This window comes from Rhinopithecus bieti, unplaced genomic scaffold (assembly GCF_001698545.2).
Source record: "Rhinopithecus bieti isolate Rb0 unplaced genomic scaffold, ASM169854v2 scaffold_7167, whole genome shotgun sequence".
NCBI classification, from domain to species: domain Eukaryota; kingdom Metazoa; phylum Chordata; class Mammalia; order Primates; family Cercopithecidae; genus Rhinopithecus; species Rhinopithecus bieti.
The window spans coordinates 1-19037 of NW_016805471.1; the positions used below are offsets into that span (position 1 = coordinate 1).

Here is a 19037-nt window from a genome sequence, read left to right on the forward strand (position 1 = left end):
AGTTAGATCTCAGACTGCTGTGCTAGCAATGAGGGAGGCTCCATGGGCGTGGGACTCTGGGCCAGGTGTGGGATATAATCTCCTGGTGTGGCATTTGCTAAGACCCTTGGTAAAGCGCAGTATTAGGGTGGGAGTTACCCGATTTTCCAGGTGTTGTGTGTCTCAATTTCCTTTGGCTAGGAAAAGGAATTCCCTTCCCCCTTGCACTCCCCAGGTGAGGCAATGCCTCGCTCTGCTTCAGCTTTCACTGGTTGGGCTGCACCCGTGGACCAGCGCCAACTGTCTGACACCACCCAGTGAGATGAACCCAGTACCTCAGTTGAAAATGCAGAAATCACCCGTCTTCTGTGTTGCTTACACTGGGAACTGGAGGCTGGAGCTGTTCCTATTCAGCCATCTTGGTCGCACCCCCCTGAAGATTATTTTTATCTTTCAACCTTTTCTGAAGTAACTTTGTACTACAACAAGAGTCAGTTTGTCTGCCAGTTTACCCCCAGTACAGTTATATCATATTTCGTTAAAAGCCCTGATGAAGAGATTAAGATACAATTTTCTTAAAAGAATTTATATTTTAGTTTGATTATCAAATTAAACATACAAATTTAAAAATACACATGTATGCAGATATACACTGATGCACTACATCAGGGGCTCACCTACTTTTTCTATAAAGGACCAGATAGTAAAGATTTCAGGCTTTGAGTACCATATGATCTCTGTTGCAAATACTCAATGTTGTTATAGTAGCAGGAGAGCAGTATAGACAGAATATAAACAAATGAATATGGCTGTATCCAACAAAGCTGTATGTACAAAAATATTAGGTGCGCTGAGTTTGGTCCATGGACTTGTTTTCTGATACCTGTTCTATATATTTAAGATGTAAAATTTATCACAAAAGATAATCCAACCAATTAGAAAATAATTCTTGGCTGGGCACAGTGGTTCAAGCCTGTAATCTTAGCACTTTGGGAGGCTGAGACGGGCAGATCACGAGGTCAGTAGATCAAGACCATCCTGGCTAACATGGTGAAACTTGTCTCTACTAAAAATACAAAAAAATTAGCCAGGTGTGGTGGTGGACGCCTGTAGTCCCAGCTACTTGGGAGGCTGAGGCAGGAGAATGGTGTGAACCCGGGAGGTGGAGCTTATAGTGAACCAAGATGCCCACTGTGCTCCAGCCTGGGCAACAGAACAAGACTCCATCTCAAAAAAAAAAAAAAAAAAAAAAAAAGGAAAGGAAAGAAAAGAAAAGAAAATAATTCTCACTTGGTTTCTTCTGGGCTGAACTCCTGCTTTAGAGTAACCTGGTTGTTGGCAGCTATTCCTACCTTCAAGAATTATCTGGACAAACCCACCTAAAACCCCTAGTCAGGAATGTAGCTCCTGTCAACCCCTCAGACAGAAGATTCAAATAATCTCTGCTGGATGAAAGGGAAATCTGGCTGTGACATCTGTCACCCCATTGATCACCAGGGTTGAATTGGCTGATCTGCCTGGCTAGGCAGCTGTCCCCTTCCCCCCTCACCACTCCATGTGCATCTTCCCTGAAGCTGTGTGCTCTGTCAAAGAGGATGACCATCCCTGACAGGTGAGGACCCATCTTTGGTCAGGGGTATTCAAGTAGGTGCACTCCCCCACTAGAACCTCCACACAAGCTCTCAAATATTCTCTGCCGTTTGCAGCTGTGGATGTGCCCTCAAGAATGCACCATGTGTTGACAAAATCAAATGCTGCCTGAAGGTAAAAAAGGGTAAAGACTTATGTACTTGAAATGTCAACTATGATCTCGTTGACCTTTGCAAACTTGATAAAATGGACTCAAAACTTTGTATACCCTGTGTAAATCCAAAGCCCTCCCCAGAACCTCTGGGTGCATGGCTCTCATGATCAGCTCTGGTTCCAGGCTCTGCAATCTTGAATTAGTTCAGCTTTGGGGTCATTTTTCACATTGTCTTTTCTCATCATGCAAAGATAATACAGCCTCTTTCTTACTCTGGCTATAGTGTGGAGAACAGGTTAGGGAATGCATGGATAAATATAGGTAAACCAGATAGGAGGAAGTGTTTGCAGTATTTCAGGTGAGACATGTTTATTTTTACTATAATGTAGCATCTATGAGACTACAGAGTTTTGTTTTGCATATTAATATATCCCAAGTGCCCAAACAATACCTGACACATGATAGTTGTGCAATTACCTTTTTTTGAGATTGCAAACCCTGGAAGAATACCAGATATGGGGATTAAAATTGTTTATTTGGTTCCAGACTTGTTGAGTTTTAGTTACTTTTACAACCTCCAATGAGGAGATGTCAAGTGGTCAGTTGCATATAATGGTCTGGAGATCAGAGGAAAGATCTATGATTGTTATTTAAAGATACAAGTCACCTATGGAGGGCTACTAATTGGAGATAAATGTGTGGATGACATTGCCTGGGGAGTGAGTGAATGTGAGAATTGAGCCTTCAAAAATAGAAGGAATGACCAGAGAGGCAGGAGAAAGAGAAGCCAGAGGAAGAAAGTGCTTGATGGCTATCTGAAATTTTGACCTCTCAAATGATACCAAGATGGCATACAATTGTGGTAAAATGGTACATTGTGCCAGTTTAAGTTATGCTTTTAAAATAAATGTAGTTCTTAAGATACAAGAAACGAGATTTCACTAACAAGATTAGTAAAATATAAGAACATTTGGAAGGCTAAGGTGGGTGGATTGCTTAAGCCCAGAAGTTTGAGATCAGCCAGAGGAACATGGCGAAATCCTGTCTCTACAAAAAAATTAGCTGGGTGTGATGGATGGTGCACACTTGTTGTCCCAGTCACTCAGGAGACTGAGGCAGGAGAATCTCTTGAGCCCAGGAGGCAGAGGTTGCAGTGAGCCGAGATTGTGCCACTGCACTCCAGCCTGAGTGAGACCCTGTCTCAAAACAAAACAAAACACCAAAAAAAAAAAAAAAAAAAAAAAAAAAAAAAAAAAAAAAAAAAAAAAAAAAACCAAAAAAAAAAAAAAAAAAAAAAAAAAAAAAAAAAAAAAAAAAAAAACCAAAACCAAAACCAAAAATAAAAACAAAAAAACAAACAAACAAAAAAAAAACCAAAACCAAAACCAAAAATAAAACAACAACAACAAAAAACACATAAGAATGACATGCTTTACAAATATGTGCAGGTCCAATCAGATGCATCATTCCCTACCCTTGCCATGGAATGCTGTGCCTGTGCTCAACTTGATTTCAAGGCTGAGGAAGGTGCTTGTGGAAGAGGGATTCCATTTGGAGAAAGGATTGTTTAGAGACCATGGAAACAAAGCTTAAGGATGATTCTGGTTGTTTATTTCACCTGGCATTTACTCAACAGAGAAGTCTGAGAGTTGCCTTGTATTCAGAGGAACCTCGAAGGGCCTGTGCATAATGTAGCATTTGCAACAGTCCTAAGTGGCCATGAGTGCAAGAGGAAAGTTATGCAAGTTATTCAAGAAGAAAGTGCTGAAGTATTGAATTTCTCCTGCATATTTCTTCCTCCTCTCCCTTTGAAAAAAGCAGTCAATTATCTGGCCGGGCATGGTGGCTCACGCCCTAATCCCAGGACTTTGGGAGGCTGAGGCAGGCGGATCACGAGGTTAGGAGTTCGAGACCAGTCTGGTTAACATAGTGAAACCCTGTCTCTACTAAAAATACACAAAAAATTAGCCAGATGTGGTGGTGTGCACCTGTAATCCCAGCTACTCAGGAGGCTGAGGCAGGAGAATTGCATGAACCTGGGAGGCGGAGGTTGCAGTGAGCCAAGATTGTGCCATTGCACTCCAGTCTGGGTGACAGAATGAGACTCCATCTCAAAAATCAAACAAACAAAAAAATCAATTATCTTGTCACTGAAGAAAATGTTTAGTCTAATCATGAGTATCGTTTTTGGAGGTCCAGTACTTGATATATACTTAGATGAGATATTAAAATGGGCCTCTAGCATTTTCTCCGGTGACTCTTTACTTATAAATGCTAAATGAGATGTATCTGGCTCTAGCAGTCCAGATGGCAATGAGCCATTGTGAATTCGTCACTCAAGGTTATCCCTATAATGCTTTTGTGATCACCTTAGCGAGGAAGCTTCTTCATTGTTGTAGAAGTTAAATACATTTCATAATTTCTTACCTCTCTGTATACACTTTGCAACTTTTTTTTTTAACTCGTAACAGACTTTTTCAGGGGTACTTTTCTCAGAATTATGGCTGATTCAGGGTTGTTCTCTGTACAATATCTTATGTGATCTTCCAGCAAATTATATTTCTATCTTTTGAATTCTTATGTCACTTTAGCTGTAAGAGTCATGGTGCTTATCATTTGCTATCTTGCAATATAGTTATGTTATTCATGTACATATCATCTCTCCTACAAGACTGTGAGCTTTTGAGAGACAATGGTTTGAAGTCATTGTCATATCCTTCATTATTATTATAATTAGTAGGTGTTCAGTAACTAAGTAAAATAAACAAGTATCAACTTGTTTCTGCCATTAACTTTGTTGACCTGTGGTCCCACACTTCTGTTTATTGATTGATTTTTTTTGTAGACAAGTGTTGTATATAAGCCTGAAAGGGCACTGCCTATCCAATAATGGTGTTGTAGTCAATGTGCTATTGCAGATCTCATATTATATTGCACCAGTGCTATGTCTTCTGGAAGATCAATTGTAAATTAACTGTAAATGATAACACGTTGGCTGGTAGCTTAATCCAGGTACAGAGGAAATGGATCAGTAAGACATTAACCTAGGAAATGAAGCTCTTCTCAAGTTAACAACATTCGTTATTTCAAATAATGTCTCTCATGGAGAATTCTTAAAATTACAGAAGCTGTCATCATATTATGTAGTGAACACTGCTTGCAATATGGGTTAGTGAACCTGTATTCCCAGATAGAGGGAGTAAAGCAGAAATGGGAATTACATAAGCCTTGCAATTCAGAAGAAGCCATCAAAATTGTCTTTGCATCTATGGGAAATAATCAAATACTGGTCAGGAAGTCCTGAGAATATTACAGGACCATTCTGTTAGAATAATTTCTTGATTATTATAAGGCTCTTTCTCAAAGGTCATTCATTTAAAAAAAAAAAAAAGTTTGGTATTTATTACAGAGGAAGAACCAACAAAACCTGTTGATGTATGGCATAGGGGTAATGAAATGGGGAGTCTTTGGACTCCACTCTCCATATTGGAAGGGAGGAATTTCTGTAAACACAAATATGAAAGTCAGGAGAAGAACTAGTTTGAAGATAGAGAGAGAGAAGGCTCATCTTAGTTTTGGACTTGTTAAGAAGAGAGGCTACTACCCACCAGGCATTAGAAGTATGTAGTGTAACTCTGAAAGGAGTTTAGAATGCAAGAGAGATTCAGGAGATAGTTACACAGAGGTTACAGTTCAAGTTCTGAAACTGTCAGAGGAGAAAATGCAGAGTTAGAAGTCCAGAGAGAGTCATGAGAAATGCCTTCATTAAGGAGACCCAGAGAGTTTCTTGTAGTGATTCAAAGCCCTTTTAGTACCATCTCAGATGTTTTTTTGAAGTCACTGCTTGAAGCTAGCCATTTGTAATAAATGAATTTCCAGATATCATTTCTGGCAAGAGATTGAACTAAGCAAAATTTGAAGCATTTGAAGACAAGAACTTTATCTGAACCATCATTTTTGCACTTTGACATCCTCTCACAAGGGATGGGGCAGCATGGACAGCCGAGGATGTCCTCAAAGTTGTTAGCGTTTAATTGGCAATCAGGGCAGGCTCCTCCTTATATTTCAACTTGTCACTAAATGCATGGTCAGTAACAGCAAGCCTGGCTGAATTATTAATGACCAAATACTTATTTTATCCAGATTCATTCACATTTTGTTTAGACTAATGAGACAAAAGAATGAAGTCTGGATAATATTCTGTCTACACCCACTTACCAATTTTGTATCACTGTATTAGGCAGTCTTCACTTCTGTTGTAGCTTTGGTCCAGGGTGAGGTTTTGCCATGTTAATTCATAGCCCTTTGGAATTATACCAAATTGACAAATATATTTTAAAAAAGCAAAATGGGATATTGTTAAGAGCCCATATACTTCTGAAAAATGTTTCGGAAATAGATAGTTTGCTCTTCCCTGAATGTAGATGTACAGTTATCTGTTCATTTATTGGCATGATTTGGTGACTAAGCTCATTTCATACCCTAAAGCACAAATAGTAAAATCTTTTTGGAATGGTGCTGTTCTAAATGGATAGCTGTAACCTAAAATTTCATACCTTGTATTGTAAAACTAAAACCATGTTACGCTTTCCTCTTTTACTTTAGGTCTTGAGAGCTGATGACAATAACATGGGCAATGGCTGCTCTCAGAAGCTGGTGACTGCTAACCTCCTCCGGTTCCTATTGCTGGTCCTGATTCCATGTATCTGTGCTCTCATTCTCTTGCTGGTGATCCTGCTTTCCTATGTTGGTGGGTGAGGCCATTATTAAAGAAAAATGAAGTTAAAGTGAAAATTAGCATGATTTAGAAGAGTGATTTCTACTTAGTACTTATTTAACCTAAAGTGTCAGTCAATGAGAGGATTATCTGTTCACAACGTTCTGCAAATCTGCAGTTTCAGCTACTGTAACCACTCTACTGGTTATTATTATTAATATTAATGAATGAGTTTATGGATGTAAAACATTTAAGGAATGATTATTAGGTTGCAGGCACTTTGAAAGTTCCTGAGAACTCCAGGATGGTTAAATTAGTCCTTTCTTAGGAGCTCACAGTTGAGAGGAAGTGATGATTATCACACAAGGCAACACATGTTTAAGATAGAAGTGTATACAAGGTCCTGTTGGCACATTCAAAGAAAGCATCATGGAGAGTTAATGTTTTAACTTTGAAATTAAGTTAATAGAAATTTGGGTTAGAAGACAGTAGTTCCGGAGTCACATTTGGCAGAGAAAATAACTAGTACAAAAGTATAACCCCTTGAAAGATGAACATAGATTTAGAAAACTGGGCGAAAATTTGGCAGTGGTGGGAAATGCAGCTAGACTGATAAAGTCCGAATGAAACAGGATCTTACATTTTCATACTAAATACTAAAGGATTTGGGGTTTAGCATTTAGATCACTGGTTTTCAAACTCTATTCCATGGTAACAAGGTTCTAAGGAGGAGACTTAAGGATTGCACAAATGTTTGCTTTGACTTTCATTAAAAAAAGCCCAGATCTTAAATACACACTCAAACTAAATATTGCATACCACATTTTTAACCAAGTAAAACCCAGAAACCAAGTAATATGTGCTGACAGGTTAACTCATTAATATTTACATCTTGCTATCTTTTTCTAAATGAATGATACTTTAAGTTTGAAAGGTGAACTTTTTGGAAAAAGCAATAAACTATTATCACTGGTAGCTACCTAATGATATGAATCAGGATTTTAAAATATGTGCAATCAAATAAAATAGAGAAATAAATATCAAGACGATGCTGATCTAATTGCATTGCCATTGATTTTGAATTTTTAAATTTTGCCAAACCTCCTTATTATTTTCTTTTCTTTTCTTCTTCTTTTTTTTTTTTTTTTTTAGACGGAGTCTTGCTCTGTCGCCCAGGCTGGAGTGCAGTGGCGCGATCTCGGCTCACTGCAAGCTCCGCCTCCCGGGTTTACGCCATTCTCCTGCCTCAGCCTCCAGAGTAGCTGGGACTACAGGTGCCCGCCACCTCGCCCGGCTAGTTTTTTGTATTTTTTAGTAGAGACGGGGTTTCACCGTGTTAGCCAGGATGGTCTCGATCTCCTGACCTCGTGGTCCGCCCGTCTCGGCCTCCCAAAGTGCTGGGATTACAGTCTTGAGCCACCGCGCCCAGCCCTCCTTATTATTTTCTTACTGGTTTATAGAACTTACACACTTAGATCTTACAAAGTAAGTTAATCACAGTAAAATACAGCTCATATCTATTTATAGATATTAGGCTTTTATATGATATTTGTTTGAAAATAACATTGATCTGCTATAAAAATGATTACAAAACACTGCTATGGGTGGTGGATTACCACTGGAGGATCTTTCCAAGAAAGGAGAACTCTGATTATTTTGCATTTGCAAAAGGCAATAGAACTGGATATACTACAGAGTACTGAAGGCAGAAAGAAATGAAGGCAGGGAGACCAGTTCGGGACTCTGACTCTGGTCTAAGTAAAAGGTGATAAGGGTTTGAAATAAGGTGTTGGATGCATTAAAATCAATATAAATCAAAACTGGATTTTGATATGAGGGAGAGAGGAGTCAAGGCTGACTCCTGGATTTCTGGTTTGGGTAACCAGGTTTCTAAAAACACTGTTTGTGGGTACATAGTGGGTGTGTATATTTATGAGGTATGTTACATAATTTCCTATAGGCATGTAATAAGCAATAACCACATCATGACAAATGGGCTCTCCATCCCCTCAAGCATTTATACTTTAATGTGACAATAATCCAATTATAATCTAGTTTATAATCCAATTATACTCTATTATTTTTTACAATCCAATTATACTCTATTATTATTATTTTTTTGACATGGAGTCTTGCTCTGTTGTCCAGGCTGGAGTGCAGTGGCACAATCTCGGCTCACTGCAAGCTCTGCCTCCTGGGTTCACGCCATTCTCCTGCCTCAGCCTCCTGAGTAGCTGGGACTACAGGCGCCCGCCACCACGCCTGGCTATTTTTTTGTATTTTTAGTAGAGACAGGGTTTCACTGTGTTAGCCAGGATGGTCTCAATCTCCTGACCTCGTGATCCGCCCATCTCAGCCTCCCAAAAATCTATTATATTTTTATAATCCAATTATACTCTATTGTTTTTAAATGTACAATTAAACTTCTATTTACTATAGTCAACCTGTTGTGCAATCAAATGATATCTTATTAATTCTTTCTAACTATATATATATTTTTTACCCATTAACAACCCCCACTCGTCTCCCCACCCCCTACCATCCTTCACAGCCTCAGCCTCTGATAACCATCCATGTATTCTCTGTCTCCTTGGGTTCAACTGTTTTGATTTTTAGCCCCTAAAATAAGTGAGAACATATGAAGTTTGTCTTTCTATGTCTGACTTATTTCACTTGACATAATAACCTCCAGTTCCATTCATTTTGTAGCAAAATGACAGTATCTCATCCTTTTTATGGCTGCATAGTACTCCATTGTGTATATGCACCATATTTTCTTTAGCCAATCATCTGTTGATGGACATTTAGGTTGCTTCCAAATATTGACCAGTGTGATCAGTGCTGCAAAAAACATGGGAATGCAGATGTCTCTTTGATGCACAGATTTCCTTTCTTTTGGGCATATACCCAGCAGTGGAATTGCTGGATTCTATGATAGCTCAATTTTAGTTTCTTTGAGGAAACTCCAAACTGTTCTTTATAGGGATTGTACTAATTTACATTCCCATCAACAGTGTACGAGGGTTCCCTTTTCTCCGTATCCTCACCAGCATTTGTTATTATTGCCTGTCTTTTGGATATAAACCATTTTAACTGGGGTGAGGCGATATCTCATTGTAGTTTTGATTTGCATTTCTCTGATGGTCAGTAATATTGAACCCCTTTTCATATGCCTGTTTGCCGTTTGTATGCCTTATTTTGAGAAATGTCTGTTCAAATCTTTTGCCCATTTTTAAGTTGGATTATTCAACTTTTTAAAATAAAGTCGTTTGAGCTCCTTGTAAATTTTGATTATGAATCTCTCATCAGGTGGGTAGTTTGAAAATATTTTCTCCCATTATGTGTGTTGTCTCTTCACTTTGTTGATTGTTTCCATTGCTGTGCAGGAGCTTTTTAACTTGATGTGATCCCAGCTATTCATTTTTGCTTTGGTTGCCTGTGCTTGTGTGGTATGACTCAAGAAATTTTTGCTCAGACTAATGTCCTGAAGAGTTTCCCCAATGTTTTCTTTTAGCACTTTCATAGTTTGAAGTCTTATATTTAAGTCTTTTATCCATTTTGATTTGATTTTTGAATACAGTGAGAGATAGGGGTCTAGTTTTATTCTTCTGTATGTGGATATCCAGTTTTTAAAGCACCATTTATTAAAGAGACTATCCTTTCCCCCCTGTGTGTTCTTGGCATCTTTATAGAAAATGAGGTCTCTATAGGTGTGTGAATTTGTTTCTGGGTTCTCTATTCTGTTCCATCAGTCTGTGTGTCTGTTTGTATGCCAGTATCATGCTATTTTGGTGACTATAGCTCTGTAGTATTATTTGAAGTCAGGAAATGTGATTCCCCCAGTTTCATTCTTTTTGCATAGGATAGCTGTGGCTATACTGGGTCGTTTGTGGTTCCATATAAATTTCAGAAGTGTTTTTTCTATTTCTATGAAGAATGTCTTTGGGATTTGGATAGAGATTGCATGGAATCTGCAGATTGCTTTGAGTACTATGGAAATGTTAACAATATTGATTCTTCCAATCCATGAACATCAAATATCTTTCCATGTTTTTGGTGTCCTCTTCAATTTTTTTTCATCAGTTTTTAGTTTTCATTATAAAGATCTTTTACTACTTTGGTTAAATTAATTTGAAATCTGGGCCCATTTGTGTCCATTCTTCTTGGGAAGGTGTTTTGGGTCTTCTAAGGGACTTGGGCCTGAGACCCTACAATGCTGCAATTCTTGAAGACTTATAGAGAAAGGCACTGCCTTGGGGGTGCTGGATAAAGTCTGAAAGAATTCTCTGAATTGCCAGGCTGAGACTCTCATTCTCTTCCCTTACCTTCTCCCAAACAAACAGAGTCTCTCTCTCTCTCCCTGTGCTGAGCCTTCTGGAACTAGGGGCAGGAACACAAGCATACCCCTGGCCGCTACCACTGGGACTGTGCTGGTTCAGACTTGAAGCCAGCACAGCACTGAGTCTCACCCAAGGCCTGCTATAACCACTACTTGGCTACCATCTAAGTTCACTCAAAGCCTTAGAGTCTACAATCAGCAGGTGGCAAAGCCAGCCAGGTTTATGTCCCTCCCTTCAGGGCAGTGAGCTTCCCCAGGCCCCAGGTGGGTCCAGAGATGCTGTCTTGGAACCATGGATTGAAGTGAAAAACCTTAGAACTTCAGCTGGTGTTCTATTCTACTGCAGCTAAGCTGGTACTCAAACCATGAGACAAAGCCCTTCCCACTCTTCCCTCCCATTTCCATTGGCCAAGGAGCCTCTCCCTGTGGCCACCACCACCACCAACCCATGGGGGCTTTTGCCAGGCCACCACTGATGTTTCACTTAAAGGCCCTTCAGTCGGTTTATGATGCATGCTTCCAGGCCTGGGACTCACTCTTCAGGACAGTGGACTCCTCTCTGGCCCAGGGCAGGTCCAGAAATGCTAACTAACCAAGAGCCTAAGCCTAGACTCAGGGACCCCAAGAGCCTGGTTGGTCCTCTACCCCACCGAGGCCAACCAGGCATCTAAGGTGCCAGATAGAGTCCCCTTTACTTTTCCCCCTGCTTTTCTCAAATAGAAAGAGTCTTTCACCATAGCCACCACAGTTAGGAATGTGCAAGGTCACATCTGAAGCCAGCACATCTCAGAGCCCAAGGCTCACCGCATACAACCTGGGTATTGCTGTTGGATATTCAGGGCCATGGGGCTCTTTGGTCAGCAAGTGCTGAATCCTACCAGGTCTCTGCTGTGACAGACAAGCACTGAGTTCAATGTAAAGTTCCCCAGTTGCTGTGCTCTCCCTTTACCAAGCACACCGATTTCTCAGTGCCACACACCCACTGCTGGAGGATGAAGGAGAGGTGGCACAAGCACTCCCTTAGCCACCCCAGCTTGTGTCTCTGTAGGTCACGTGTCTCCCAGTCCATCGGCTCTGAACCCAGCTCAGCACTAGGGCTTGCCTAGGAATTACAGTCCTTGTGGCCTAGGCTGTCGCTCAGGTTCACTTAAAGTCCCAGAGCACTCCAGCCTGCAGTGGTGAGGCTTGCTGGAACTCAAGCTCACCACTGTGATGGGCAATTACCCTTTGGCCAGGACCTATCCAAGTGTTGCCTCTGCTTTCTGCTGTGACAGGGCAGCACTGAGTTCAATGCAAAGCCTCATAATCACTGCACTCTGCCTCTCCCAAGTGCCCACATTCTCCAAGCTGCATGGCTACTGCTGGGGGATGGGAGAGGATGGTGTCGGCATTCAAAACTATCTGTCTTGGTCTCTTTAATGTCTTCTTCAGTGATATGAAGTTAAAAGCAGGTACTGTGATTGCTCACCTGATTTTTGGTTCTTGTGTTAGTGACTTTTGTGTGTAGTTAATTGTTAAAATTTGGTGTTCCTTTGGGGTGAGGGACAAGTGCTATAGACTTCTATCAGGCCTCTTGCTCTGCCTCCTGTGTCTAACCAGGTTAGTTTTGATGCTACCCGTTAACATAGGAAGTAAAGGTGCAGGAACCTGATACAGGCAGATGAAAGAAAGACTGGAAGGTTGATTTGTGTATTAGAGATTCTTATGGGACAACCAAGTACAATGGAATCATAGTTGAATTCAACAGTGAAAGCAGGTCAAGAAATGAAGAAAAATGAGAAATCCAACATGTTGCTTTCCTAAGGAATTTCAAGAGAAATCGTGACCAAATATGATGTTTGGCTTCTGTGACAGAGCAGCACTGACTTTAAAATTTAACTTCCAAGTCATTGGCATAGGACTGAAGCTAGGGGATCCAGCGGGGAGATTGAGAAGGGAGGTCTGCCATGCATGCGGCAGTCTCAGTGGCAGTTGAAGCAGCGTGAGTCGATGAACTCTGAAGAGAAAATGCATCAATTGGAAGCTGAGGGCAATGCTCTGGAGGACGCTAGTGTTTAAGGGGCAAACAGGAGGGAAAAAGAGATACAGGAAGACTAGAGAAGGAAAGGAACCCAGAAATGCTGGCTTTCACAGATGCCAGAGGTCAGAGGATGACCAAGTAAGAGGAAGACAGAATGAGTGCCCCAGCCCAGGAAGACTGAGGGTTTTCTGTGGGAGTTTTAGTCACTTCTTGCTCTGTGGTGTCACCTGTGGTCTGCACTCAGGCTAAGACAGTAAACCGTCCTGAAACTCATCTCTGCCACTCTCTTCTTCTAAGAGTCAGCACCCCTACAGACCTGGCCTGCTTCTCCTGCCTCTCCAGTGCCCTTCAGTAGTTGTCTTTTTGTGTTTTGTCCAGAGTTTATAGTTATTATCTCTGGACAGATCTGTCTGGTAAGAGCTTCCTCAGCTATACCACTGTCATTTTAAAAAGTCTGTTTGTCATGACACTGTTCATTGGCTCACACGCTTTGAGGAACACTTCCTTTCATTCTCAGGATCTAATGCTAATATAAAATGTAAGTACATTTAAATACATCTGTGCTTAGAGGCCTCTGAGCAGAGGGCAAAGGAGGAATGCTTTGCTTTAAATGGGTTATTCTTTTTAATTTTATTAATTATTAGTTAATTAATAATAATTTATTCTTATTAATATAATATACCATTCGATCCAACCATTTAAAGTCTACAATTCAGTAGTTTTGAGTATATTCATAGATAAATGTAACCATCACTGCAGTCTGTTTTAGGACATTTTTGTCATCTCAAGACAAAACTCTGTACCCTTTAGCTACTACCCAATCTCTCCCCATCTCCTCTCCCCTAGCCCCAAGCAGCCACTAATCTGTTTTCTTTCACTATAGATGTCTCTATTCTAGACATTTTTTATTACCATATGTGGTATTTTGTGACTGGTTTCTTTCCGTTAGCATATGTTTTTAAGGTTTACTCACATTGTAGCACATATTAATACTTTATTCCTTTTAATGGCTAAACAATATTTCATTGTATGGATATACCATAGTTTATTTATCCATTTGTCAATTGATAGACATTTGGGTTATTCCCACCTTTTGGCTATTATCAATAATCCTTCTATGAATACTTATGTGTATGTTTTTGTGGGGAAATACATTTTCATTTCTCCTGGGTATATACCAAGAGCGGAATTTTGTATCACTTATGTAATGTTCCTAAATGCTATTTTGTTTATATGTAGGCAAACTTTAGGAAGTGGGGGTTTTCCCATGCATCTTCAAAATCATTCTTTTAGGAATTCCAGACGCAGAAAACAAATAACCTCATTATAAAGTGGGCAAAATACATGAACAGATGCTTCTCAAAATAAGCATACAAGTGTCCAACAAACATGAAAAAATGCTCAACATCACTAATAATCAGAGAAATACAAATCAAAACCACAGTGAGATACCATCCTCACACCAGTCAGAATGGCTATTATGAAAAAGTCAAAAAACAACAGATGCTGTTGAGAAAAGGGAACATTTATATGCTGTTGGTGGAAATGTAAATTACTTCAGTCACTGTGGAAAAAACTTTTGAGATTTCTCAAATAACTTAAAATAGAACTACCATTTGACTCAGCAGTCTCATAACTGGGGATATATCCAAAAGAAAATAAATAATTCCACCAAAAAGACACACACTCATGGCAGCACTATTCACAATAACAAAGACATGGATTCTGAGAATTGTGGTGGTTCCAAGGTGGATAAAGAAAACGTTGGGGCTGGGCGCGGTGGCTCACTCCTGTAATCCCAGCACTTTGGGAGGCTGAGGCGGGTGGATCATGAGGTCAGGAGATCAAGACCATCCTGGCTAACATGGTGAAACCCCATCTCTACTGAAAAAAAAAAAATACAAAAAATTAACCGGACGTGGTGGCGGGCGCCTGTAGTCCCAGCTACTCAGTAGGCTGGGGCAGGAGAATGAGTAAGAATGGTGTGAACCTTGGGAGGCGGAGCTGGCAGTGAGCCTGAGATCGTGGTCACTGACTCCAACCCTGGGTACAGAGTGGAGACTCTGTCCCTCAAAAAAAAAAAAAAAAAGAAAGAAAACTGGGATATGTGTGTGTGTACATATGTGTACATAATCATATGTATATATACTTAATATATTATAAATTCCAATATTATATTATTTAATTATATTATATATTATTACATCATAACATATTATAAATATACATCTTGCAACATTTAAAGTAAAATTATTTTGATATGTTGAGAAACATTTAAAAGAAACAAAATTAGCTATGATGTAATACTGTTCGTTCCTTTAACAAATATGTATTGAGTGTCTGCTATATGCAACACAGTGTGCTATAGGTATTGGGCACAGCAGTGAATAAAGTCTACCCTCAGGGACTCCACAGTGAGAGAGGAAGGCATTAAACAAATGATCACTTTATTAATTAATTACAACAGAAGTTCCTGCTATGTGGGAAGAGACAAGGTGCTAAGAGAACTTATGACAGGAACAGAACCTGGGCTGAGACGAGGGAGGATTCCCTAGGGAGTAAGTAGTACTTTGAACATGAAATCCACAATGAGGATGTTGATATAAGAGAGTGACAGGGTCTGGTTGTAGCATTTATTTATTTATTTATTTGTTTATTTATTCATTCATTAAACCATTGTAATGAGGTATAACTGACATAAAAAAAGCTGCACATACTTAATGTATCACAACCTGATGAGTTTGGAAACAAGTATATACCTGTGAAACCATCACCACAATTTCTGCAATAAACATATCCATCACCTCCAAAACTTTCCTCACATCTTTATTATTTTTTTCCATGATTAGAACATTTTGCATAAGATCTACCCTCTTAACAAATGTTTAAGTACACAAAGAAGTATTAGCCATAGTCACTATGCTGTATAGTCATCTCTAGAACTTATTTATCTTGCATTACTGAAACTTTATACCCTTGGATATCACCTCATTTCCTCTTCCCCTCTGGCAATCGCGATTCTACTTTCTGCTTCTATGAGTCTATTTTAGATTTCTCATATAAGTGTGAACATGTAGTATTTGTCGTTAGCATAATGTCCCCAGGTTCATCCATGTTGCCACAGATGATAAGATTGTCTTCTTGTTTAAAGCCAAATGATATACCATTGTGTGTATGCCACATTTTAAAATTTATTCATCTGTCAGTGGACATTTAGGCTGCTTCCATGTCTTGGTTATTGTGAATAATGCTCACAGAACATGGGAGTGCAGATAGGAGATCCTGATTTCAATTCTTTGGATGTATACCCAGAAGAGGGATTGCTGGATCATACAATAGTTCTATTTTAATTTTTTTTGAAGGACCTTCCATTCTGTTTTCCATAATGGCTGCACCAATCTACATTCCTACTAATTTGTTATCTTTTGTTTTGATAATAGCCATCATAACAACCATGATGTGACATCTCTTTATCATTTTGATTTGCATTTCGCTAATGACTAGTGATGTTAAGCACCATCTCATATACTTACTGGCTATGAGTATGTGTCTTCTTTGGAGAAATGTCTATTCAGATCCTTTGCCTGTTAAAAAAATCAGGCTACCTTTTCTTTTTTGCTATTGATTTGTGAGTTTCTTATTTTATATATTTTGAATATTAACTCTTGATCAAATATGTGGTTTACAAATAATTTCTCTCAGCTTTTACGTCTACTCAACCTCTGTTTTGCTGTGCAGAAGTTTTCAGTTGGATGTAACACGGCTTGTCTTTTTTTTTTCTTTGTTGCCAGTGCTTTTGATGTCATGTCTAAGAAATCTTTGTTAATAGGATTAACAAGAATAAGTACTTAGGAATAAACCTAACCAAGGAAGGGAAATACTTTTACACTGAACACCATAAAATACTGATAAAAGAAATTAAATCAGACAGAAATAAATGAAAAGACATTTAATGTTCACTGACTGAAGGAATTAATATTGTTAAAATGTCCATACTACCCAGAGTGATCTATAGATTCAATGCATTCCCTAGCTAAATCCCAGTGGCATTTTCAGATGAAACAATCCTAAAATTCATCTGGAGCCATGAAAGATCCCAAATACCCAAAGCGATTTTGAGCAGAAAGGACAAAGACAGAGGCGTCAAATGTGCTGATTTCTAACTATATTACAAGGCTACAGTAATCAAAGCAGCATAGCACCAGAATAGAAACAGATATATAGACCAATGGAACAGAATATAGAGCCCAGAAATAAATCCACATATATATGATCATCGGATCTTCAACAAAGGTGTGAAGAGTATACGAGGGGAAAGAATAGTCTCTTCGACAAATGGTGTTAGGAAAATTGCATATCCACATCCAAAAGGATGAAATTGGACCCTTATCTTATACCATCATACCAAAATCAAGTCAAAATGGATTAAAGACTAAAACATAAAACTGGAAACCATAAAACTCCTAGAAGAAAACATCGGGGGGAAAAAAGGCTCTTTCAAGATCTTGGAAATGATTATCTTGGTTGGGACTTCCAAAAGGTGTCATTGGCAGCTGTATGGAGAAAGGGTGTTAGCTTTAGAAGGTGTCATTGGCAGCTGTATGGAAAAGGGTTACAGCTGAGTATGTGGCAGGGAGTCCTATAAATGTATGGGGTATAGTCTGAATTAGTTTTTTCAAACTATTCTTCACCTCAATTTATTCACCCAAGTTTTATTCCAAAACTCTCATTAGAATGCTTCTGACTTTTTTTCTCAGCCTGTTGAAGACTTGGTTTTAAATATTCATCTGGTCATTTCATTCATCCATATATATCTAAAATAAATTTATTTTAGCCATAAGCTTATGAAAAATAGCTTAAAATTACATTTCTAGTTTTCTTAATATGATGGAAAAATGTATGTATGGCTTCTTAATTTTTTAATGAAATGAGGAAAAAAAGAAAAATTATAGTGGTATGTAGATATAGGAAGTTTAATAAACTGTTCATTTTTCTTGAATTCAATAAAAATATTTCTCTTTAGAAATGACCTTTCTCCTTGAAAATGCTAGATGAGCNCCCTCTGGCAATCGCGATTCTACTTTCTGCTTCTATGAGTCTATTTTAGATTTCTCATATAAGTGTGAACATGTAGTATTTGTCGTTAGCATAATGTCCCCCAGGTTCATCCATGTTGCCACAGATGATAAGATTGTCTTCTTGTTTAAAGCCAAATGATATACCATTGTGTGTATGCCACATTTTTAAAATTTATTCATCTGTCAGTGGACATTTAGGCTGCTTCCATGTCTTGGTTATTGTGAATAATGCTCACAGAACATGGGAGTGCAGATAGGAGATCCTGATTTCAATTCTTTGGATGTATACCCAGAAGAGGGATTGCTGGATCATACAATAGTTCTATTTTTAATTTTTTTTGAAGGACCTTCCATTCTGTTTTCCATAATGGCTGCACCAATCTACATTCCTACTAATTTGTTATCTTTTGTTTTTGATAATAGCCATCATAACAACCATGATGTGACATCTCTTTATCATTTTGATTTGCATTTCGCTAATGACTAGTGATGTTAAGCACCATCTCATATACTTACTGGCTATGAGTATGTGTCTTCTTTGGAGAAATGTCTATTCAGATCCTTTGCCTGTTAAAAAAATCAGGCTACCTTTTCTTTTTTGCTATTGATTTGTGAGTTTCTTATTTTTATATATTTTGAATATTAACTCTTGATCAAATATGTGGTTTACAAATAATTTCTCTCAGCTTTTACGTCTACTCAACCTCTGTTTTGCTGTGCAGAAGTTTTCAGTTGGATGTAACACGGCTTGTCTTTTTTTTTTCTTTGTTGCCAGTGCTTTTGATGTCATGTCTAAGAAATCTTTGTTAATAGGATTAACAAGAATAAGTACTTAGGAATAAACCTAACCAAGGAAGGGAAATACTTTTACACTGAACACCATAAAATACTGATAAAAGAAATTAAATCAGACAGAAATAAATGAAAAGACATTTAATGTTCACTGACTGAAGGAATTAATATTGTTAAAATGTCCATACTACCCAGAGTGATCTATAGATTCAATGCATTCCCTAGCTAAATCCCAGTGGCATTTTTCAGATGAAACAATCCTAAAATTCATCTGGAGCCATGAAAGATCCCAAATACCCAAAGCGATTTTGAGCAGAAAGGACAAAGACAGAGGCGTCAAATGTGCTGATTTCTAACTATATTACAAG

At 38.7% G+C, this 19037-nt stretch overlaps 1 protein-coding gene across 2 annotated transcripts in view; it reads left to right on the forward strand.

The window, feature by feature from the left end:
• The first annotated feature begins 6332 nt into the window (after positions 1–6332).
• The window catches only part of CORIN (corin, serine peptidase), a 227637-nt gene continuing 214932 nt past the window's right edge, over positions 6333–19037 (forward strand). For both annotated transcript variants that reach the window (XM_017872647.1, XM_017872648.1), the window contains exon 1: positions 6333–6473. In XM_017872647.1, the coding sequence (XP_017728136.1) occupies positions 6353–6473 (121 nt within the window). In that variant the 5' untranslated portion in view covers positions 6333–6352. The remainder of the gene's footprint in view (positions 6474–19037) is intronic.